Source organism: Morchella sextelata, assembly GCF_020137385.1.
Source record: "Morchella sextelata strain SCLS chromosome Unknown scls_3, whole genome shotgun sequence".
Lineage (NCBI taxonomy): Eukaryota > Fungi > Ascomycota > Pezizomycetes > Pezizales > Morchellaceae > Morchella > Morchella sextelata.
Window position 1 is genome coordinate 3,312,648 of NW_025408618.1, and position 22,249 is coordinate 3,334,896.

General features: G+C 50.1%; 9 protein-coding genes across 9 annotated transcripts; 5 read left to right on the forward strand and 4 right to left on the reverse strand.

Annotated features, from left to right (window-relative positions):
• Positions 1-149: 149 nt before the first annotated feature.
• H6S33_009688 (uncharacterized protein) lies at positions 150-910 on the forward strand (the record flags this gene model as incomplete). The annotated part of the gene is made up of 6 exons (XM_044841111.1): positions 150-212; positions 404-470; positions 532-612; positions 692-723; positions 784-817; positions 885-910. The coding sequence occupies 6 exons, from the start codon at positions 150-152 to the stop codon at positions 908-910; spliced, it is 303 nt and encodes a 100-aa protein (XP_044698503.1).
• A 1,110-nt stretch (positions 911-2,020) lies between these two features.
• On the forward strand, positions 2,021-5,383 carry H6S33_009689 (uncharacterized protein; the record flags this gene model as incomplete). Its single annotated transcript, XM_044841112.1, has 7 exons — positions 2,021-2,260; positions 2,327-2,552; positions 2,624-2,803; positions 2,864-3,766; positions 3,834-3,859; positions 4,021-5,193; positions 5,279-5,383. The coding sequence occupies 7 exons, from the start codon at positions 2,021-2,023 to the stop codon at positions 5,381-5,383; spliced, it is 2,853 nt and encodes a 950-aa protein (XP_044698504.1).
• Positions 5,384-5,580: 197 nt separating this feature from the next.
• H6S33_009690 (uncharacterized protein) lies at positions 5,581-6,333 on the forward strand (the record flags this gene model as incomplete). The annotated part of the gene is made up of 1 exon (XM_044841113.1): positions 5,581-6,333. One exon carries the CDS (start codon positions 5,581-5,583, stop codon positions 6,331-6,333), a length of 753 nt encoding a protein of 250 aa, XP_044698505.1.
• Positions 6,334-7,057: 724 nt separating this feature from the next.
• On the reverse strand, positions 7,058-7,490 carry H6S33_009691 (uncharacterized protein; the record flags this gene model as incomplete). The annotated part of the gene is made up of 2 exons (XM_044841114.1): positions 7,058-7,400; positions 7,474-7,490. The coding sequence occupies 2 exons, from the start codon at positions 7,488-7,490 to the stop codon at positions 7,058-7,060; spliced, it is 360 nt and encodes a 119-aa protein (XP_044698506.1).
• A 601-nt stretch (positions 7,491-8,091) lies between these two features.
• On the forward strand, positions 8,092-10,579 carry H6S33_009692 (uncharacterized protein; the record flags this gene model as incomplete). Its single annotated transcript, XM_044841115.1, has 7 exons — positions 8,092-8,520; positions 8,606-8,978; positions 9,041-9,282; positions 9,343-9,441; positions 9,495-10,087; positions 10,154-10,363; positions 10,504-10,579. The coding sequence occupies 7 exons, from the start codon at positions 8,092-8,094 to the stop codon at positions 10,577-10,579; spliced, it is 2,022 nt and encodes a 673-aa protein (XP_044698507.1).
• A 1,809-nt stretch (positions 10,580-12,388) lies between these two features.
• Positions 12,389-13,849, reverse strand: H6S33_009693 (uncharacterized protein; the record flags this gene model as incomplete). Its single annotated transcript, XM_044841116.1, has 1 exon — positions 12,389-13,849. The coding sequence occupies one exon, from the start codon at positions 13,847-13,849 to the stop codon at positions 12,389-12,391; it is 1,461 nt and encodes a 486-aa protein (XP_044698508.1).
• Positions 13,850-15,729: 1,880 nt separating this feature from the next.
• Positions 15,730-17,934, reverse strand: H6S33_009694 (uncharacterized protein; the record flags this gene model as incomplete). Its single annotated transcript, XM_044841117.1, has 3 exons — positions 15,730-16,410; positions 16,461-17,037; positions 17,102-17,934. 3 exons carry the CDS (start codon positions 17,932-17,934, stop codon positions 15,730-15,732), a joined length of 2,091 nt encoding a protein of 696 aa, XP_044698509.1.
• Positions 17,935-18,739: 805 nt separating this feature from the next.
• H6S33_009695 (uncharacterized protein) lies at positions 18,740-19,099 on the reverse strand (the record flags this gene model as incomplete). The annotated part of the gene is made up of 2 exons (XM_044841118.1): positions 18,740-18,996; positions 19,063-19,099. 2 exons carry the CDS (start codon positions 19,097-19,099, stop codon positions 18,740-18,742), a joined length of 294 nt encoding a protein of 97 aa, XP_044698510.1.
• Positions 19,100-20,412: 1,313 nt separating this feature from the next.
• On the forward strand, positions 20,413-21,593 carry H6S33_009696 (uncharacterized protein; the record flags this gene model as incomplete). The annotated part of the gene is made up of 4 exons (XM_044841120.1): positions 20,413-20,485; positions 20,545-21,266; positions 21,327-21,458; positions 21,522-21,593. The coding sequence occupies 4 exons, from the start codon at positions 20,413-20,415 to the stop codon at positions 21,591-21,593; spliced, it is 999 nt and encodes a 332-aa protein (XP_044698511.1).
• Between the last annotated feature and the right edge of the window lie 656 nt (positions 21,594-22,249).

The window sequence follows — 22,249 nt, forward strand, 5'->3', positions numbered from 1 at the left end:
GGGCGGGCTCGTTAGTCAGCAAGCGGCCATCACCACCATCGGTTCCGTTTCTTCTTCGGAACCATCGAAAGTACCGAAACAACTCCATCCCAAACCAAATTCTGTCCTACAGATTTTCTCCGCCCCCCTACTTATTCAATCTTGTCGCGATGTCGATTGTCTTCCGCCGCTCCATTTCCACTCTCATCCCTCCGAAGGTCGCTTCGCCATCTGTAAGTTTTACCCCACTCCCGCCGGTCTCGGACATATGGCTAACGCTTTGAGCATTGTAGGGTGTAAGTAATTCGCTCTCTTCAAAAACATCAAATATATCTACACCTTTCGGCTTCCAATATTCTACCCTTTTAATTATTGCTAGCCAATATCTCCCCTGAAATGCCGGCAATTGACCCAAAGCATTTAGATCGGCGCCGCGAAGGATGCCTCCAGAATGGCCCGCGTTGTTGATTTCTACGGAAAACTTCCTAGAGGTATGTTGGAACATTTGGTAGACGCCATTGTTAGGGAACGCTGATTGATGTGTTCGTGTAGGTCCTGCACCGGAAGTCAAGGCTACTGGTTTGATCGGAAGATACCAGGCCAAGTACTTCGGAAAGGAGACCAGCGCGGCTCGTATGCCTCTCTCATACACCTAGAATTCTGTATTATATTAGGGAGTGACTGACGAATCGTTATTTAATTATTATTATAGCCCTCGCTCACCTTATCGGTGTTCTCATTGCGGTATGTCCACCTGACTGGCCCGATTGAAATGCTTATATACTGATTTCTGGGGTACTGCAGATTGGTTACGCTCAAAACTACTACTTCCATCTCCGTACGACTACAACCCCAATTTTTTTTTCTTGATAGGATTATGACTTTTGCTAACTGGCCAATTTCAGGTCACCACAAGAACAATGCTCACTAAGCGCCTTGGCCCATGACGTGGGTAAATGATTGTGAAGGATAGTTTTTAGATGGTTGGAGACTATTGCCCTGTAGTGTAAACCCGCATTGATTCTCAAGTGATATATTATTTTAGACCAAGCTCAGTTACTTTTTTTTTTTTTTAGTACTTCTAGCCTGGTACTACTCCTGCTGGAACATATGATAGTGTAAATTCCATTTCTCGATAGCTCCAAGTAACATTAGTTGCCTAGGTCTTTTTGTAACCCGTTTGGCCTCCTATGAATCCTTGTTGCTGGTATTGTTTCTTTGGTCAGGCATACCACACTCCATGATCAACACTTGCGTGTAACATCCCATAACCCACGGTATACCTGGAAGGCCTTAAACCCTTGAGGAATGCCAATTGTAGATATAATCATTTATTCATGATAATTGACTGGGGTGTCTTGGCGGTGTACACGTTGGGTAGAGCAGGTGCAAACAACAATGCAGTACCGTACTTTTACGTACATAGAAAGTTCGTTCAGCTGTTCGCCTCCAGGCATCTCGCCCCACCACAACCACATCCCTCCTCTCCGCCGCTTCTCGAACCCTGGTGGAATAAACAGACGAAAAGAAAAAGCAAGCATTCCTGCGCCTCTTTTCTCTACATACCTCTCCTTCTCTTCCTGTTTACTTCCTCCCCACCACACCCCCCCGCCTCTCCACACTTCAAGGTTAGTACTTGGGCTTCTCTAGCGAAATTAACTTGGTTGCTATCACTCCTCTTCTGCATACACACTGCAACCTTCTCAACCAGTGCTTTCTTATAACTTCTTTCGCGCTTTTAGTGTCTTCACCGTTTTGAAAGCGCCGAATAGCACTGGTGATCACGCCTGAATTTTTTGAATAGGTTAGGATTTCTAAATAATACTCCTGCAATAGAACTTGCCATCACTGAGTTGCTGCATATCGCCCCACTACCTACCTACCCTTACACTTTCACACTATTTTGGTCCATCACGGGCATCAGATCCCCCCCACCTCCCACTACTCCTTGTCATATTCCCATCTATCCAGGAAATAATTCTAACCAGAGCTTCTGCGCCGTTCCTGGCCTAAAGTTGAAGGGGCAGAAACACAACTTGTTATGGCAGATTCGCGTATCATCGGAAATGTGGTACAACCTCTAGCGCGGTCGGTTGTCGAGCCCTCGACGACCGGCGTTGATGCAAACAATTCCATTAACCAGCTCACCGACTCCGGCGAGTCTACTACAAACCTTGTACCGATTTTCCCACAGCAAAATGCACCTCAAAACGATCAAGATAACAAAGAGAATAGTCATACACTATCTCAAACGCAAAAAGAGCCAGAAGGAAATACATCTGTGAGTTTTGAATCTCTAACGTCTACCAGCTTGAATCTGACCTGCTGATATGTCTAATTTGTATAGGGCCTTATGAACAGTAAATATGCAGGAACAAAGGATACAGACACAGACAGCGCAGGAACCTCTAGGCCCGGGAGCATTTCACCAACTAAAATGGATTCCATCAAACCCAAATCAACAATTAGGAAGACAACTTTTAAGTCGGTTTCTGTAAACAAGGTGTTTTTGAAGGATTCGGTCCCCACTGCAGGACCTGTGTCTAATGCTCTTGGTTCCACAACATCCAAAGGTATGAACCCTTGCATATGATATGATTTTTTTTTTTTTTTTTTTACAATTGTACCTAAGTTTTGTTTGTAGCATCAACGGCTTTTTCCGTTCCTCAGCCAGCTTCTCGCAATGTGTTAAGTGCCTCGAAATTAAAGTTTGTGAAGACTGGTGCATCCTCCCAGACTTCGAGGCCTGGAAGTACTGGACCTGCTGGTTCTGCTGGCTCAAAAAAAGGAGATCAAGCTCTGCCTGTGTGGAATAAAAACCTACGTAAATACTCCGATATATATAAAAGCATCTATTCCAGTTTTACTAATAGAAAATAATCAGCGACACCTCCGCCCCCTAAAAAGGATGTCACCGATGAAGAACTGAAATTAGAATTTGGGATTCATCTAGCGTCAAGGCTCGTTTCGGATAATGAATCTAAAGAAGCTAAATGGGCTGATATAGATGATGATGACGATGATTGGGTCCCGGAGGCTATTGCGTGGAACGATGGTATGAAGGTTACCATGGATGACACTACGGCGGCGACTACAGCGGCGAACACGGAGACAACGGTATCCCCACCTGCCACCCATGTCGAACCAGTGTGTCCAGAACCTGTCAAGGAGGTTGCGCCTCCGAAATCACCAGTGCCGCCTGTTCCGGTTGTTCCAGTTGCTCAAATGAAGGAGGAATCAAGACCCAAAACTCTTATTACTGAAAAGCCTTCTTCGAAACCCACCGAGACAACTTCTACTCACCCTGTCCGGGCTTCTCCTTGGGCGAAAATACCTCCCCCAAATGCGGGTCCCCCAATTGCTTCAAATCATAATCTTCGAAACAACGATTTCCCCCCTCCCCCCCCTCCCCGTCATGAGTTAGGCGTGGAATCGTCAGCACAGCATACTACAAATTCCTTTTCTGGAATGAAAGAAGTCTCGGCAGAGGTTTTCGACCGGTCATGGCGCGATAGGCCAGTCAACCATAGTGCACGTGAGCGTGAGTTATTCAATTCTGAGACTGGACAGTTAGAGCCAGTTAGAGAAGCTCGTAACGGAGGGGCGAGGCAGAATCGCAACGATCCCCCGATGCACAAGCATTCTGTTCTTCAACGTCCTTCCGGTCCGGCTGAACCATCTGCAGCATTTCAGCAATCGCGCAGCAGTATGAGTTTCCATCGGCCTGAAGATTATGGGCGTAGAAGAGCGTCCTCGAATGTAAGCGGAGGTAGTGGTAGCACTGGCGGTAGGAGACCATCTTTCTCTACCGGTAGGTTTAGCTCAGATCAGCCGCCCACGCCGGATGATGCTAGATTTCCAGGTCAAGATCTCAGGCGTGGTTCGTTTGGCTACAGCAACCCGTTTGATAACGAAGGTCCTCGTGGAAACCACACTCAATCGGGTCCATACAGCCCAAAATTTCAACACCCGTCACCGAGGATGGCAGTTAATTCCCCGGTAATGAACCATGTAAGACCCTCAGTTGCACCAAATGTTCAGCAGATTCAGCCTTCAACCATTCCCCCAGCGCCTGTTGTAGATCCCAATTATGAGGACCCCGTTATCGCACAAGAGCGGATTATGAAGGAATCTAGCCAACTGGCAAGGAAACGTAGGCAAGAAGAAGAGGCTAAGGAGGAGGCTGCAAAACAAGAGAGACTGAAGATCAAACTTGAGGCATTGGAAAAACAAGCAAAGCTTCGGGAGGAGGAGGAGGCTGCCAAGCAAAAGGCTATTCAGGACAAACGTGAAGCCGAGGAGAAAGCAGCTGAGGAATTAAGACTCGCCGAAGAAAAGGCTGCAGCAGAGAAGAAAGCCACGGATGAGAAAGCTGCCGCTGAAATAAAGGCACAAGAAGAGGCTTTGGCAAAGAAAGAGTCCGAGGAAAGATTGGCATCAGAAAGGGAACGTCCTCGACAAGGACAATTTCCAGATCGCTCAGCTAGGGAGCCGGCGGCATCTTTTATACGTAGTCGGTCTCCTGGCAATACATCAGGAATTCCGACAGGGCCTCAAATGCAGGGGAGAAGACCGGCGGGGCACATGCAAACACAAAGATCACCTACGAAGAATTTTGCGGTTCTTGGAAATCGTGAATCAAGGGAGCAGCCCTGGAAAAGTGTTTCTTCTGGGTCCGATCGATATACTGGTCAATGGGGAAGTTCGGGAAGTAACGGCCAAGCCCAAAATCCTACTGACGGTAATCCTTGGGCTCCTGTTGGCGAGAAACCGCGGTTTTCGGGGTTCAATGGCGTTGGAAATGGAACATTTGAAAACCGTTACTCAGGATTCTCTGCAAGATCAAATGCTTCACCCGCAATGCATGGTCAGCAGAATAGAGATGATGGACGGCAAGGTGGGCGGCCAAGCCGTCCTGGCCATATCTCCCCGGGATTTTCCCGCGGAACCCGGCCAAATGATAATATTTCTCAAGAAGATCGTTCGCAAGCCGTGAATCGCTGGAATACAGTTGCAAACACTCTTCAAGATGATGAAACTACAGAAAGGCGGAAGAATAGGGAAGAGAGATTGGCCCGGGAGGCTGAAGAAGCCGCCTCTGGGATAAAGAGGGAGCCTGCAGTTCACCCAAAGATTTCTGAAACCTGGAGGAAGGTTGAAATCAGTGATGGCCAAGGACAGGTTGATAGGAAGCTTGTCAGCGTCTCAAAGATAGTACGTGATGAAGCATCAGCGATTAATAAAGATTCGTTGACAAGACCACCTACGATCATTAATACAACGGCTCAATCAACTACAGGGAACTCACAGCTTCAGAGGAACAATATTCCAACTGGGCCTGCCGCAGGTCGACCAACGTCTCGTTTCTTCCCCGCCGCGGCGAATTTGGTGGCACAACACTTAGGAAATCCAAGTATCCCAATAGATGAGACGACGTCAAAGATAAACCCGCCAGGATCACCACCCCCTCCAATGTCTTCCGAACACCCTGTACATGGTGATGTCAATTCGCGTGTTGTACATCTCCCCCCTTCGCCTCAAGCTCAACATGCCAGTGGAAGAATCTCGCCGAGCTCTCGCCCCAATAACAATTTTCACAAAATGGATAACCCGAAATCACCACGTTACCTTCCGTCTTGTGACCAACTTGAACTTGTGCAGCGGAGAATTCTAGAGTCCATGGGAAAGTCTTCTTTGAAGCAGCAATCTTCACAGCAACAGTCAGCCCGCCCTCATCCGCAAGATAACAATGTCCTTGCATCCAAGGACTTCTCAGCTACAAAGCCTTCTTTCGAGGAAATCCGAGGGAACATTAATAAGCCCTCGGTTTCACTTCCCGGCAGTTCTCATGGCAGCAAAGATTCTAGCGAGAAGGGTGAGGCTTCGGCAGCAGGGGAAGCGCAAATGGATGGTGGATGTATTCTCTCGAAACCCGATGATGAAGAGTTCTTCCATGGATTGTTTGAGCGAGATTTCGGGTCTACGCCCACTGTCAAGATCCCACACAACCATACTCCCATCTATAACGGTAATCCTTCCAAGTCGCCAATGTCTCCATTGCAGAAGTCGCGCAAAACTCCTCGGCTTTGGGTGCAAGCCCCTCAGACTATCAACGCGTTTGACCCGTTTGATCCATCCGGTAAAGAATTCGTTAATGTAGAGGGGAAACGGTTTATTCCAGTTCACCTTCCGGGAGGGAAAGAATGTGAGGTTTTGTGTAAGGTTCCGGAGGGGAAACATCGCAAAAAGTTCCCAGGCTCCCGTAAAAGTTCTGGAAAGTTCAATAGTGGAAATGGTGGGCATATGGGTCGTGGTAGCAGCATGGGCAAAAGGGTGGCAGAACCAGTACAATAAAAGTGATGGGATATCCTATCACGCTGGATTGAGATTAGAAGAGATGATGGTGGGTATGATATGCTCGTGTCTGAGTACACTATGAAAGAGCAGAGTATTGGTTTCTTTTCTTGCTTGGTACCTGGATAGGGATGGGTGGGAGTTCTTTTTTCCTTTTTTTTCCTTTTGCTTACAGATCTTCTCTTTTATTTTCTTCCCTCTCTCTCCCACCTCTGTTAGGTCTTCTTCTAAACCTACTTCATTCTATATTCTATCTACTCTTCTACCCTTACGCTTTCGGTTTTGGAAGTGGACATTTTTACTCCTTTTGATTTTGGGGTGTGGGGGCTAGGTGCCATTACTTTCTATAACTACTACGGATTTATGGGTTTGCATATTATGTGTTATCTGCCAAGAGAATATGAAGAGTTTATTGCTAATGTTTTACTTTCATGTGGCTGGAGTAATGGAATGCTTATCGAGTGCTGCATGCTTTCTTCTGAACTCTTTTGATGGAAAGCAAGAACTGTTGTAGAATATTTGATTGGCATTATTATTCCATACCTTCCTCTCCTTCAGAGACATTGAAGATTTGCCCCGGCAGCAGATGCCACTGCGCCGAATGTGATAAAACATCATTCCTCCTAATAACTTTTGCACTAATCATAAAAGTCTACCTTCTCAAATCCATCCCGGACCTCGCCCCTTAATAATCAACTATACCAAGCGTTTCCTTTCAAGCTCTCTAGCTGGTATCCCTCGCGATCTTATTCAGCTCCCACTCTCTAGTCAGTTTTTGAGACAGCATCTGAAGATCTCCGATAAGTCCTTGACAGGCCGATAATAGAGCTTCCTTCGGACTTGTTTCACCGTCTGTCTGTATCCGCAGTTCGAATTTTGGGAATAGCGGATGGGGAGTCTTGTAGGCAGAGAAAATTACGTGTTCGTTCTGAAGAAGTGTTGCACGGAGCAGATTGCCGAGAGTGTGGTCCTCTTTGTTGAATGTGAAAATTGCAGCATTGGGTTGGCGCGTGTCAGGTTCCATTGTAACTTTGGCCTCTCCATCAGCAAGGAGGAACAGCTCGAATCTAGATTGTGTTAGAAATGAAAGGTATAGGAGGGTCTGTGTCGAGACGAGTGATTTTTTAGAAGGGTTCTGACCTATCTGGGGCGTTCATGACGAATTAATTATATTGAATGACTGTAATAAAAGCTGTAAGAAGAGTAGACGAGGGGGAATGAATGGTCTCAAGATTGACGAGATGTTGTCAACTGGCCAATGATAAAATCTTCTTGGCGGTAACCGATTGACCTGATGTTCAGCCTCAAGGTTAGATCGGTTCTAAGTTTAGTATTTCTAGCCTCTTAAACATGCCATGCTCAGTCAGCTTTAACTTGGCCTTACTTTATGTAGTGTTATGTTACACAATAGGATATGTAGTCTAGAAGTCAATTCAGCTTCAAAGCCTGGGGCCGTGTCGGAGCCGATCAGATCTTTGGGTGAGCACTTAGCAACGGTTGCGTCACTGTTGCAGCTTCTATTTCCTTGTTGTTGATACACGGTATGTGCATAGCTTCATTCTAAGGAGTATTTGTATCCTGTGTCCCCCCCTCTTCACAAAGCTGTATAAGTGGGGGATATATCTGTTCATACCTAGCTCTTCCCTGTATTTTTGCCTGGTAATATACACATCTCCATCTGTAACCATTCTCGGGGACTTTATCTTCTAAATTTCTGTCTGGCTTCGTTCTTTATACTTCTTTCCAGGGGAATTCAACATGCTGAGACTGCGCACTCTCTCGGAACTTCGCTGCTCTCCTCGTGTACGAACGAACAGCTTCCGTGGTCTCCAGTCACTAGCTTCTTCAACTCGTCAAAATACCTCACCACTTTTCTCTGCGGGTTTCAGGCCCCAATTGAAACCCCCGTTATCAACAGCTAAACACCCGCAATCGAGAATCATAGCTACCTCGGCTTCAAATAATCCCATTCCACCCCAGCGCAGTAAACTCGCAAGATTCGTCATTAAGACATGCGCATACACGGGCTTTGCAAGCCTCGCGGTAACGGGACTTATAGTGGCTTTCTTCGTCTACGATGCCAGCACATATAAAGACCAGTCAGAGACGTACGACCTCAGTGTATCGGAACTAGCATTGAACCCAAGGAAGGGTGGACCAAAGAATTTACCGATTGCAGAAATATTGGTGGGTTATATTCGCCCGAGTTCACTCGCATGCAGTTGCCGGTTCAGTATTTGACCAAATCGCTAACTTTGTTTTGGTATGGCAGCTTGATGATGAAGATGGCGCCGAAATGCAAAAACAGAAAGATAAACCTAAGCTTGTAGTTCTTGGCTGTGGTTGGGGTTCGGTAGCTCTGCTTAAGAACATTAATCCGGACAACTACCATATTACCGTTGTCTCGCCGAGTAATTATTTCCTCTACACACCTCTCCTCCCCAGTGCTACTGTGGGGACACTGGAAGTACGTTCACTAGTAGAACCAATAAGAAGAATTACAAGTAGGATTCGGGGCCACTTCCTCAAAGCCAAGGCAGAATCTGTCGACTTTTCGGAGAAACTTGTGGAGGTATCACAGACGCTACCAGATGGGGAGGAGAGGAGGTTCTATTTGCCATATGATAAGCTAGTGATTGGTGTTGGTAAATTCATCCATCCCGAGAACAATGAGTGATATGATTTGATATAACTAATACATGTGAAGGATCACAAACAAGAACTCATGGAGTCGAAGGCCTTGAGCATGTTGAATATCTTAAAGATATTAACGATGCTAGAAAGATCAGGAGTAGGGTTATCGAGTGCTTTGAGAGAGCATGCCTTCCCAGCACTACGGACGAGGAGCGAAGGAATCTGCTATCCTTTGTGGTCTGTGGGGGCGGACCAACTGGTGTTGAGTTCGCTGCAGAGCTGTTTGATATGCTCAACGAAGACCTTACACTAATGGTAAAATAATTTTTAAGTTTTCATCTATATGTCAAGAACGATATTAACCGGAAACTCTAGTATCCTAAAATTCTTAGGAATGAAGTCTCTGTTCACGTTGTTCAATCGCGCTCCCATATACTCAACACCTACGATGAAGCTCTCTCTCGTTACGCAGAGGTAATTGATGTATACAGGCCCCCAGTCAGAATCGCATCTAATCCGTATTGCAGGAACGTTTTGCCCGTGACCAAGTAGACGTCCTCACCAATGCCCGCGTTTCCAAGATTGAAAAAGATAAAGTAATATTTACACAGCGCGATCCCAAAACCAACAAAATCGTAACAAAGTCACTCCCGTTTGGAATGTGTCTCTGGTCTACTGGCGTTGCCCAAACAGACTTCGCCGAACATATCGCATCGCAGATTGAAGCACAGAAAAACAAACACGCCCTCGAGACAGACAGTCATCTCCGCCTACTTGGGACTCCATTGGGGGATGTTTACGCGATTGGCGATTGTAGTACAGTTCAAAACAATATTGCAGCTCATCTTACAGACTTTTTGAAACAAATTGCATGGGAGCGTGGAAAGGATCCAGAAAAAATGGATTTGGACTTTGGAATGTGGAGAAGTGTGGCAACGAGGGTGAGAAAGAAGTTTCCACAGGCGACAGATCATTTAAGGAGATTGGACAGGCTATTTGAGGAGTATGATAAAGATAAGAGTGGAACTCTTGATTTCCACGAGCTGAAGGAACTATTGCAACAAATTGATAGTAAACTTACTTCACTACCAGCTACAGCACAAAGAGCACATCAACAAGGGTACTACATATTTCTTTTCCCTCTCTCTCCTCTTCCTCCGCACACATTTCACTAATAAAATGTTAGACAATATCTCGCCCGAAAGTTCAATAAATTTGCCCAGGCTGCTCCTGGGCTAGAATTAAACAATATTATTAACGGAGATTTGGATGAAACCACATACAAGGGTTTTGAATACAAGCATCTAGGAAACCTTGCTTATATTGGAAACGCAGCTGTGTTTGATCTTAACGGATGGAGCATTGGAGGTGGGCTTATCTTTGTTTACCTCTGGAGGTCTGTATATTTTGCACAGAGTGTGAGCTTTAGAACCAGAGTTTTGCTAGCTATGGATTGGGGGAAGAGGGCACTGTTCGGGAGAGGTGAGCTCGATTTCGTTCTTGTATTTCTAGAGACTGGCACTAACCATGAAACAGATTTGATGAATTTCTAAACAAGCGACTTCTCTTGAAGGATGTAAACTTATTTTATGATGGTAGCGGGAGTTGGTAGATGGTGATATAATTATAGTGGGAGATTATTTCGGGAAGGCGCAACATTCTTGGCATCTATATTAATCATTGGCTATCAGCGTTATCGGCTTCCTGCTCTCTGCTCTTGCAGGGTATTGTTATAGGGGTGCCTCAATTTCGTAGATACAGCATCACAATCAGTAATAATAAGGAAGAAGAGAAAATACCTCGTATGTTTTCAAGTAGAATAAAATAGTTAATATTTAATCCATTAACACAGGGACCGGTCTATCATTTGGCTGAAGGGCAAAGGCCCTCGGCAGCGGTTCTCATATTACAATGGTATTTTCTTTTCTCTTTCCCCAATGGTTCTTTCCCCCTCAGTTTTGAGAATAGCTCTCCCGCTGTTATGGCACACACCACTTCATTTTTCTTTTCTTTTTTTCAGTTTTCATTAGAACAAGGCCTTCCACCGCCATAGTCTCCTTCAGGCATGTCTTTCTTTAAGACACTCTAAAGACCTTCTTCCACTGCCAAATTTCATTTCCGAATGCTTCATACTACATGCTGCAGTCTTGAGTTCATGGCCCTCCCGCCGTTGTTACATCGACCTTAGAATGTGTATTTCTCAATGAAACCGAAATCACGCCGCGGTATCATATCCAATTTTGATATAACTACGTAGTTACGTCGTAGTGATATTAGAAGCGGTAATATTGTCATAGCCTAAGGGCTGCATACAATTAATGAATTAAACAAAGAAAAGAAAAAATATTAGAAGCGGTAGGTTTAAAGGGGAGTTGTATCCTATGAATCTATAAACATTTCGCGTAGCAGTCAGTGTAAGGGTTTAATGTTGTGGGGTGTGGTGTAGCGGAATAAAGTTATGACGGTTGTTGGTGGTTGGTGATAGGAATGGGAATGGAGCACTCGAATAGGGCCAAACAACACGTTTCTGAGTTGCTTTAAGATAGAGAAACCTCCTGCCATGTTTGTATTCATGTATCACACCGCCGTCTACGTCTCCGCAGCCCCCGGGGGGGCCATGGTAGTTGATGGCGGCGGTGTTGGTGTTGGCTGTGAGCACTATATGAGCCGACTCTCGTGATAGAGATATATGCTGGCCAGAACAATAGTCTCGGCGCATGTACCGTTTAACTTCCTCGACTGGATCAATTGTAAGACACAATTTTTTGCCTCCCCCACCCTCATAACGGGCGAGAGCTAGCTATATATGTCATCTGTAGTTCGGAGGAACGGTCGACTTCATAAGTAGCACCAGACTTAAGGCTGCTGATTTTGTGAGGGACAATGGGTGGTAAGAAGCAGAACAAAGCTATCCAAACCAGCCATATCCCCGATACAACCCTCCCAACCCCTATTCTAGAAATAGTGAGATTACTCCCCCTCTCTTGTGCCCGCCGGGGGCGGGTGTCAGTATCATGAGGCAGTGACAAGATCGTTTCTGCCTCAAGGCATCCAGTGGAGCTAGAGTCTTGGCATAGATAATTTCGGTCATGTTATCATTACCCCTGCTTACTAACTAAACTTTAGTGGTCATTGGAAAGCATTAAGATCTACCCTGTGCAGTTTTCTACTTGAGAGAAACAAAATGAGGACCTTGAAGAGAGGCGGCAAGTTATTTTTCTTTGTTAATTACATGTGAAATAGGGAATCATATTCATAGGTATAATAATATTAAATCCCGGATCTCTTCTAAGCAATATTAATATATTCCTAACCCCTACACAAAAGAAATGAAAGCAAAGCACCGGAGAGGACAGAAATATAACCCCCATTAAAATCAAGTAACACCCCCCAAAGCTACCCCCCCCCCCCCTTACTCCAGCTACTCCAACTCCTCCACAAACCGACACCACCTCCCCAACACCCCCTTCACCACCACCGTCCTTCTGCCCCCGACCCCACCCCTCAACACCGGCACCTCCGCCTCCATCCACGACACCTCACCCCCTCCCACATCCTCCTGTACATACCCCTCCCCCAGCACCAAAAAGCGCCCCGACTCTGCCGCCGCGTCCACAGCCAGTGATAACGTGTTTGCGATGCCCTCGCCGCTGAATTCGCCCGTGGTGTGGTGTGCGCCGATGAGACCCCAGATGGCGAGGAGGGGTTGGTTGCTGGTGGGGTCGAGGTCGAGGGAGGTAGGAGAGTATTGAAGGAGTGTGAGGAAGGTGCGGAGTGTTTTGAGGTCGCGGAGGTAGAGGAGCTCGATGTGTTCAGCGGCGGAGAGGATGTCGAGTGTTGGGGTGGGGTAGGTGGTGTATTCTTCTTCTTCGGATTGTTGGGATTGTGGGCTCTTGGTGGGTATTGGGAGACGCTTGGCTGTTGGGGAGGTTATCATGCTGTTCCTAGATACCGCTTGGGAGCTCTGGTAGGGCTGAGATACTGGCAGCTTGTCTCCTGGTGTGGTGAGCGGTGAGACCTCGTGTGGTTGTGGAGGTATGGGGGAGCTGGGTTCCCGGATTTGTAGAAGAATCTTCCTGCGGGTATTTGGAGTTTCAGGGATGGATATATTGGCTTCTTCTGTAGCTCGGGATTTATCTCCGTTTCCTTTTGTAGCCTCATTTCGAGCCCCTGTTTCTTTATGTGATTCTTTTCTGCCAGCTGGGTGGTTGTCTAGGGTTCCTTGGGGTTTACCAATAGGGCTTTGAGACCCTTCTTGGCCTTTGGATGCTACGACACTCTCACCGGTCATAAACAGCTCCTCGTCATCCTCTTCCGGGGGCGGCGAGCTCAGTGGTGAGCTTGAAGGTAAAGCAGGGGGTAGCTGTACTGGCGATACAGCTTCCTCTGCTTCTGGCAGAGCGGGTGGGGAGCTATGTTCGGGGGTTTTCGTCTCAGTGACTTTTGATATCAGTGATTTCTGGTCATTGGCAGACTGCAACTCCTGGTCAAGTCCCGTGGCCTCGTAATTAAGCTCCTCTACTTGTACTATATCCTCTGCCTCCCCTAACTCTGGAGTTTGTGACTGGGTCATCTGGTGCTGCCCCGAGCCCGGCGGCTCACCCGGCAACCTCTGCTCACTCCCATCACTCTCGCTCCAAGGCATCTCAAGTTCCTCCTCTCCGCTCAGTGGAATATATTCCCGATCGTCATCCATCATCTCGAAAACGCCATCCTCGTCCTCGATGCCCACGAAGATCAGATACGTCTTCTCCTGGTCCTTTAGAGGCAGCTGCACACCGCCGCCGCCGCCGCCGCCGCCGGCTCGGTGGTGCTCGATGATGGAGGAGATGAATTCGCCCGGGTCTCTGCACTGGATGGCGAGTGGCTGGGTGGTGGCCATTGTTGCTTGTTTGGCTTGCTAAATAGGTTGTTGGTTTATTGGGTGGTGAGTGGTGGGTTTGTGGGTATGCTCATTGGGGGACGGGTAGCTCCGTCGTGGGTCGCTTATCGATAAAGAATCTCTGGGGTGCAGTTAGGTGCCTGATGACATAATGCCCGGGCCAGGGACAGGAACCTTTTCTGACGGAACTGGCAGGGGTTGTGACTGGCTGCATGTGGGGCTCGGGAGGTCTTGGGCGGCATTCTCGGAATATGTCCCACGCTGAAAAAGTAGAGCTATATCCTTGCACATAACGTTTGCTAAACGGCAAGGCACTGGGCCTCTGCGTTATTTATGTGTATTTTCATTGTGTTGGAAAAATTTCCAGCGGGCAGCTTGGGTTGTGGTTGAGATGCGTGCGCGCGGGCCGGGCCTTTCCTTATGGTGCTCTGGGGGCGGGTCGGGCCGGACCTCTTGGAACCCGACGCCAGGCCTGGTTGAATTAAGGTTCTTAAGCCGGCCGGCTCAATAGATACTTTATACAAATTTATAACTCGACTAAAGTGTGGGATTTCCGTTTTGTATCGTTGCTCGACAAATTTTAAAATCTTTGCGGAAAAATGGCCCAGTTGGTTTTATTTACTTACTGGGCTTTGGGGGGGGAGGGGGGGGGGGTTCAAGATGTAGAACAGGTCTGAGGAAGTGGGTGTAAAACACGGGCATACAATGCTGAATATCAGGATAGCTTCATGCATAACCCCCGAACCACTCGTTACATCCAGGACCAATACATCGTGGCACTGACATGACTCAAGGAACGCCCACCCCCCACCCCCCACGTCCATACAAACCACTGTCCACATATAAGAAAGCTGTAATAGAGGGGCCCACTACTAGAGCCAAATGCACAAACCACCACAACGCACCAACCCACGATGCCAACCAAGTCCGTATCATCCACTTTTATTCGGGACCGGGTAATCTTAATATACCATATTACAAACGCCCGCACAGCGGGGGGGCCTTTACACACCAGCTTGTGCAATTTCTCTGCTGCGGCTCTAAGTATCACGATGTGATGCCATTTGCTGCATGTAGCAAGGGCAGAGGCCCCGAGTGGACGTCTACGATGTGTGTGTGTGTGCTGGATATCTGGCCGGCCGTATGCGGTAGTGGATCGATGGGTGACTACGGCTGATAAAGCTTCGATCCGCCCACTCGCGGGCGTAACATTCCATTTTAAGATGTAGTGATCACCTATACCCCTTCTACGCTACACTATGGGTGCTAGGCAGACTAGTAACTGGCCAGTTAGATGTGAAATACCGAGTGATTACTGATGATCCATCTCAGTCCCCTCCCTTCACGCCCTGCCCTACAGCCCGCTTACTTTATCACACATATACCTTACAAATGGAAAGTGTTTACTGTGATGTCGAGCGGTGCCTACAGCTGGCTTTCTCAAGCGCTGATTCCAAGTTACCGAGGAACGCCAAGCCACGAGTGACGATACATGATCCGCAATACAATCAATAGCAGTGAATTATCTTTCCTCCCCGGGCATCAATCAGTGGTTAATAGACAAAGCTCTGGTCGAGTACATGCTCCATTCCATCTCTCTGGATAAGAAACGGAATGGACGCCAACAACAACAGACGAAAAGGTAAGTCATAGTTTGGCATTGTTTCTCTCTTTAACCCGTATATCTCGCCTCCCCACTCCCGGAAGGAAACAAGAAGACGAGAGAAGAGGGAAGGCGGGAGAAGATAGTAATAAGCTTAAGTGTAGATAAAAACAATCCCTATGCCTAGCAATCAGAAAGAAGAAAAGGAAAGAAAAGAATAGAAAATCTACAAAAGAAAGAAGAAAAAAGAAAGAAAAAAGGAGCACAGAAAAAAAATCTAATTCTCCACAAAATCATCCTCCTCCCTCACGCCCCCATCCCCCAACTCCAACAACAGCTCCCTCCCCGCCTTCCCTCCCACACTCCTCCTCTTCCCCACCTCCAACTCCAACACCTCCTCCTCCACCTCCACCTCCCCCCCCTCGCCCTCCCCCTCCCCGCCCAAATCCACCAACACCCCCCCATACCCACTCCCCTTCTTCACGCCCTCAATAAACGCCCTCACCCCCGCAAACCCCGTCCCCTCATACACCCCCACCGCCCCCTCCACACACGCCCTACTCACCGCCCCCCTCCCAGCAGCCAACCACTCCCCCGCCGCCAACATCCGCCACATCGCCGCCTTCCGCCGCCTTGCTCCCCACGCCCCCGTACCCACCCCCTCGCGAACACTATAGCACGCGCCCACGCGCTCCGTCACAAGCGCATGCCCGATCCCGGGGTTCGCGTGCATGTCCCGCGCGTGGATCGCCCACGTCGCCGCCTCGTCGGCCGCGCCGCCGCCGCGCAGCCGCAGCAGCTCGACGGACACGAGCAGCGCCCGCAGCGCGCAGTACGTGCTGCTGCAGCGGCTGCGGTACGAGTAGACGGCGAGGTCGAGGAGGGGGTAGATCTGGTCGGCGCGGACCTTGGTGGTTAGGCCCGTGCCCGTTAGGATTAGTGATATCGCGGTCATTTCCTGTCAATGATCAGTTCTGGGGATTCACTTTACGGGGGGGGGAGACGGACCTGGGCGCCGGCGTGGTATTTCCACGCTTTGTCGTTGCCAAAGTCGGTGCGGAGGAGGTCGTACACGCCGTTCGCGAGCCGCCAGTCGCGCAGCAGGAAGGCGTAGTCGGCGAGCTTGCGCATCTGCGCCTCGGGCGTGCTGGGGTGGTAGCTGGCGGACAAAGGGTCATAGTTGCTAGCACTAGTACTCGTCCTACTACCACTACTTCCAAAGTATCGTTTACTCATGCTCAAGAACCTTCCTGACAGCCCACGCCGTCTGGATGCGACTTGGTCGTTCCAGGTTGCGACGCACCGCTCCATGAACGGGATGATGGAGACCTGCGCCATCTCGCGGATCATGGTTGTGAGTGCGGCGGCATCGCTGTCGGGGAGACAGAGTGCCGGCTGGTCGTCTGAGTAGTCGGCGTCGGTCGAGGTGATGGAGGCGAGCTCTTCGGCGGCCGAGATCCAGTTGGGTTTGGGCACGATGACGGCGTCGTCGTCGGATATTACGGCGCGGCCGCCGGAGCGGAGGCGCAGGAGGTGGCAGTGGAGGCCGAAGTGCTTCTTCATTTGGTCAAAGAGGCTATTAGATCTACAGAGGTGAGGCAGTTAATACGACCGATTGCTTCTACAGAGAGACAGAGAGAGCTACTGACTTTTTGATATCATCGCGGTCCTCGTCGTGCACGAGCACATAGTACCGCAGATAGTCCGTATTCACATACGCCGGCAGCTGCACCCTACTCCCCGACGTATACAGATTCCTCAGCGTCTCTATCGGCGTCGTATTCCTCGACGAGATCGCAATGACACACGCCACGGGGTGTGAGAACGTCTCATGCGGGGCCACCGGCAGCGCACTCAACAGCCGTCTCAAATACAGCATATAGAACTCCCTGCCCGTGCCCGCCACCTCCCGATCCATATGCATCCCCACCAGCTCCTCCACCTCCTCAATGCTGCCGCCCACCCACACCTTCTTCTCCCCCTCACCCTCCCCCTTCCCCTCCCCGTCCCCGTCCGCTGCCGCTGCCGCTGCCGCCGCCGCCGCCGCCGCCTGCTGCAGCCTCGACAGCCCCGTCTCCCACTTCTCCCCGCTCGCCGCCACGTCCGCCAGCGCCACAAACCGCATCCCAAAGTCATCATAGCTGCTGCTGATCCCCTGGCTGTCGCGCACCGTCACGCGGCCCGAGATCTCCTCGCCATACGGCCGCAGCATGTCCTTAAAGTCGGCGAAGCCCTTCTCGCGCGCAAGCGCGTTCGTGTCATCGCTCACATGCACGGCCACGTGCGGCACGAACGCCCGCAGGATCAACGACTTTGCGTCGGCGTCGGCGGGCGCGCGGGTCGTGGGGTTGAAGAGGCTGTTGAGCGAGGAGACGGAGCTGTGGGCCGCGGAGGTGGACGTGCGGAGGTAGACGGAGGGCGGCTTGGGCAGGACGGAGGGGAGGGTGGGGCGGCGGGGGAGAGAGGGGAAGGCCGACGTCATGGTGGGGGGGGTCGGCCCGGTGGTGTTTGGTGCCCGCGGGGGCGGATGGTGGGGTGGACGCTGGTGTCTCAGCTGTGGTGTAGCTGGCTGGTATTGGAATTGGGAGGGGGTGTATGGGCTCCTGAGTGGTGAGATGCTGATTGGTGGTGCAGGTTGGTGGATATTACAGGTCCGTGAGAGTGCGGGGTGATGTCGAGTGGTTTTCGAGGATTCTGGCGATGGTGTTGGGGGGCGTCGTTGGTGTTTGATGGATTTCGTTGTTTCTGATCTGTGCAAAGTGCAATCAATGTTGGGAGCCGCAAGTCGACGACAGGGACACGAAAGCGGAACAGGAGTGGCGGTGCGGTGCTGTGCTGTGATGTAAGGGCCCACCAGCCACAGCAGATATCCTGGACTCGAGAGTGCGTTCTGGAGACGCTGGATCGTGGGAAAGCAAGAGAGAGAGAGAGTGGGGTGGGCGGGGTGCCTTCTTGCTGGTTCTATTGATAGCATTGAGTGTGTTATAGCGCCAAGAGCACAGCGTCACATCAGGTCACTCGGCCATTTCTGCACCTGAGCTCAAGCCCAATGGCAGCTTCTCAAGCTTACAGACCATCAAGTATTTATTAGACCCAGTGCAAATAGAGCTGACTAGCAAAGCGTCTCCCATCAATGGCGTATAAAACTGCCAAAATAAACATCTATGTAGCAAAAGAAACCCACAACTCCTAGAAAACCAATACTCCTACCTCGTAATATGTGCAGTACAACTCCGTATCACCCCGTATCACCCCACCCCACCACACCCACTACCCGCCCGCCCGCTCTAGGCAGTACTCGATATCGCACCCAACCCATCCACCTTCCCCCTCACATCCCCCGGCAGCGGCCACACCATCCACAGCGTCGACTCCTTCACAACCTCGTAGAACTCAACCGTCTTCTCGTCGTCGAGGTACTTGCAATTGAATTTCAGCCGGAAATAGTGTGTCGGGACCATCCCCTCCTTGTCCTGGATCTTTGTCTTGACCGTCTTGATGGAGTCGGTGGGATTGACGTCGAGGGTGATTGTTTTGCCGCAGTCTGTGTGACATTATGGGGGTTAGAATTCTGCGAAGGGGTGAGGGAGGGAGAGGAGGAGGAGCATACCCTTCTTGATGAAGATCTGGATCGTGAGGAATTTCATGGTGGCACTGGTCACTCACTGGTGGTAGCGGGTGCGATGCATGTAATGTAGCTCAAGAGCAAGAGCAGAGAAACGCGAGGAGAGGTTGTGGAACTGCCATGATGTAAGTCCAGTCACGAGAAAGTTTAAACCTGTCCATATACATTTCTACAAATAGAGTACACCATGTTCGCAAACGTGTTGAACCAGCTCGTGGAGAACAGATGGAACGAGTGATTCTGAGTGACTCGCTGTCTGTCTACATGCGAATTGAGGGCCCGCAGACAGACAGATGCGATCTTTTTCACGCGGAACTCGAGTTTTAAATGCAGAATACCGTCCTCTGCACACATGTACATAGTAGTCTGTATACTCGAGGGTTTCGTCGACGCAATTGGCATTCCGAAACAGAACGCCCGCTTGGCACTTTGACAAAAAGCTTATTTCTCACGCACCCTCCCGCACCCTCGCGCACCCTCACGCACCCTCACGCATCCAGGCAGGAAACACTCAACACGGGCATCCAACTAACCTTTCCGGCGGTTTCTAGAACACACATCCCGCCTCACCCACACCCACACCTGCACACAGCCAAGCCAAGCCAAGCCAAGCACCACTAGCGGCCATCCTCCCGAGAACCCACAAAACCGCAAACACAACAAAACCAGCTGCCCGCTCATCCGGCCGCAGAAAGCAGCCGAGTGACCTGCGGTGATGTCGGCCACCCCCGGTCTCCACCTCTAGACGCTTACGCGGCCGCCAAGATGCGTCCAAGCGGGAAAGGCTTGGAGACCCTGCTGCCGGCGCCCGGGAGTGGGCGGGAGTGGGCGTTGGAGCTGCTGCTGTCACCAAAGGGTCAGAGGGTTGCCAGGGGTGTGGGAATATCTACCAGTGCCAGCTTGAGATGTCACTCTTGGGAGGGACAATTGGTTTACTATGTTATATCGCATAGTGCCGAGAGACAGAGGGAAATGATTACTCTGCACTTGGGCAAGGCAGTGCAAGGTCTTGGTGGACCTCAAGAGCTACTTGCCCAATTAATGCATCTTGGCCCTCTCAGCGTTACTTTAACCTCCGTCCAGAAGGGTGCAATTGCCGGGATCTGTTACAGGGGGGTGGTGGGGGGGACTCGGGAGAAGTGTCTCTCCCCTATAAATCCCCGGTCATGTCTTAGCATGAATCTTTGAGTAGGTGCTACATATACTTGTGCGCCCCCCCTCCCCCCCCACCCCATCTTTACCTGGGACAGGCTTTATTTTTTTTTTTTAAAGATTCAAGTCACTCTTTTTCTCACATCTTTTTTATTATTATTATATTTTGCCTTTTTGCCCAAAATGGCTCGCCCACGAATAATAATACCCACAGTGCTCCTAGCAGTGCTGTGTCTCGGCCTCTACGGCTTCTTCGGTATGCTACATTCCACTCTTAACTCAGCGCATACCCCAAGCTAACAACCCCCCCTCCAGGCCGCAGCAAATCTCCCCACTCCCTCGAATCCCTCTACTCCCACCGCCACCCCACCGCAGCACCCACAACCCTCCGCACCACCTCCTTCAGCCCCTCCGACCAATCGCTCATCGCCCGCAAACCCCGCTATGCCATCACCTCGAGCGTCCAAACCGCCTCCTTCACCGCAATGGCCCTCCTCCTCGGCTACTCCATCCAAAAGCACAACGACCTGGCAGCCATGGACGCCGAGCTCGTGCTGCTGATCCGCGAAGACGCCGTCGACGGCGTGACGGCCGAGAACAAGACGCGCCTCGAGGCCGCCGGCTGGAAGATCCGCGTCGCCGAGGAGCTGACGTTCGACGGCGTCGACAACTCGGCCATCCGCTCGCACCACCGGCACAACCTCAACAAGCTGCATCTGTGGACGTGGACGGAGTATGAGAAGATCCTGTTTATCGATGCGGACGTGGTGTGCAAGGGGTCGCTGGCGGAGCTGTGGGCCATGCCGGGCGATTTTGCGGCCGCGCCGGATGTGTGGTGGGATGTCATTACGGATAGTAGGTTTAATTCGGGGGTCGTGGTGTTTAGGCCCGGCGTGGAGACGTTCAGTGATATGATAAAGAAGGTGTCGGATCCGGCGTATCATCAGCCGAATGATGCGGATCAGGCGTTTCTGAATGCGTATTATCGGTTTAGGTTCTTTGGGCTGCCGTATAAATATAATTTCAATCTGGTTATGGCATGTTCCTCCCCCTACGCTTTTGCTTTTGTGTATAGCAGGAGGTCTAACATTGTGTAGTATCAATTCCACCGCGAGGCGTGGGATATGCTGTGGGATGAGGCGGTTTTGATCCATTTTACGGTCAAGAAGCCGCGGTCGAGTCCGGACGAGCACTGCCATGAGGACTGCCAGGAGTGGGAGGTTCTTGAGGTTTGTTTCCTCCCCCACATGTATATCATTTCCCCGGGAGTCAATTGCTTACATTTATGGCAGTGGTACGGCCAATACTTCCGCGAGATGCGTGCATATTATGGCTGGGATAACGAGCTGCCAGACTATCAGTAAAGGGGGGGGGGGGGGGGGTCTTCTCTCGGGTCCAGGCGGCCCGATCGAGGAGAGGTGTGGAGGACTTTCTTTGTTAGAATCTTTTAACTCGACTTTTTTTTTTCCATGGTTCGTTATAGGGTATGGGTTTGTCTTTTTTATTTTAACTTGCCGGATGCCCGGTGTACAAATGCTCTTTACCGTAGAAATCTCTTTCCTTTCTTTTCTTTGTGTAGTTATACAGGTAGCTAGACGGAGCACTTACAAATGGGATTTATCATTTTCCTTTAATACGGTCTTCTTGGGGTCTGCATATATGCGTGCGGATGCAGAACTGGACCCTGCATGCAGGGTTGGCTCTAGAAGCACAAACCCCACAAGCCGAGAGGTATTGAGTCACAGAATAGATCTCTAAATATCTCTCTCTTTCTCAGTCTAGGTATCAGGAGTAGTTACCTCGAGTTGTTCGAGATATCACTCGTTCTCCAATCGATATCGGCTTACCAAACACCCCTGCCCGCCCAGCGCTTTTTTGCTTAATTGCGCCCAACACGTCGCGCCCGTCGCGTCCCCCCGACCCAGCACACCTCACCGTCACCACAACCACCACCAGCACTCCTCAGCACATCACACTCACCACCACGCAACAGAAGAAAAAAACCCCCCTTCAGCACCAA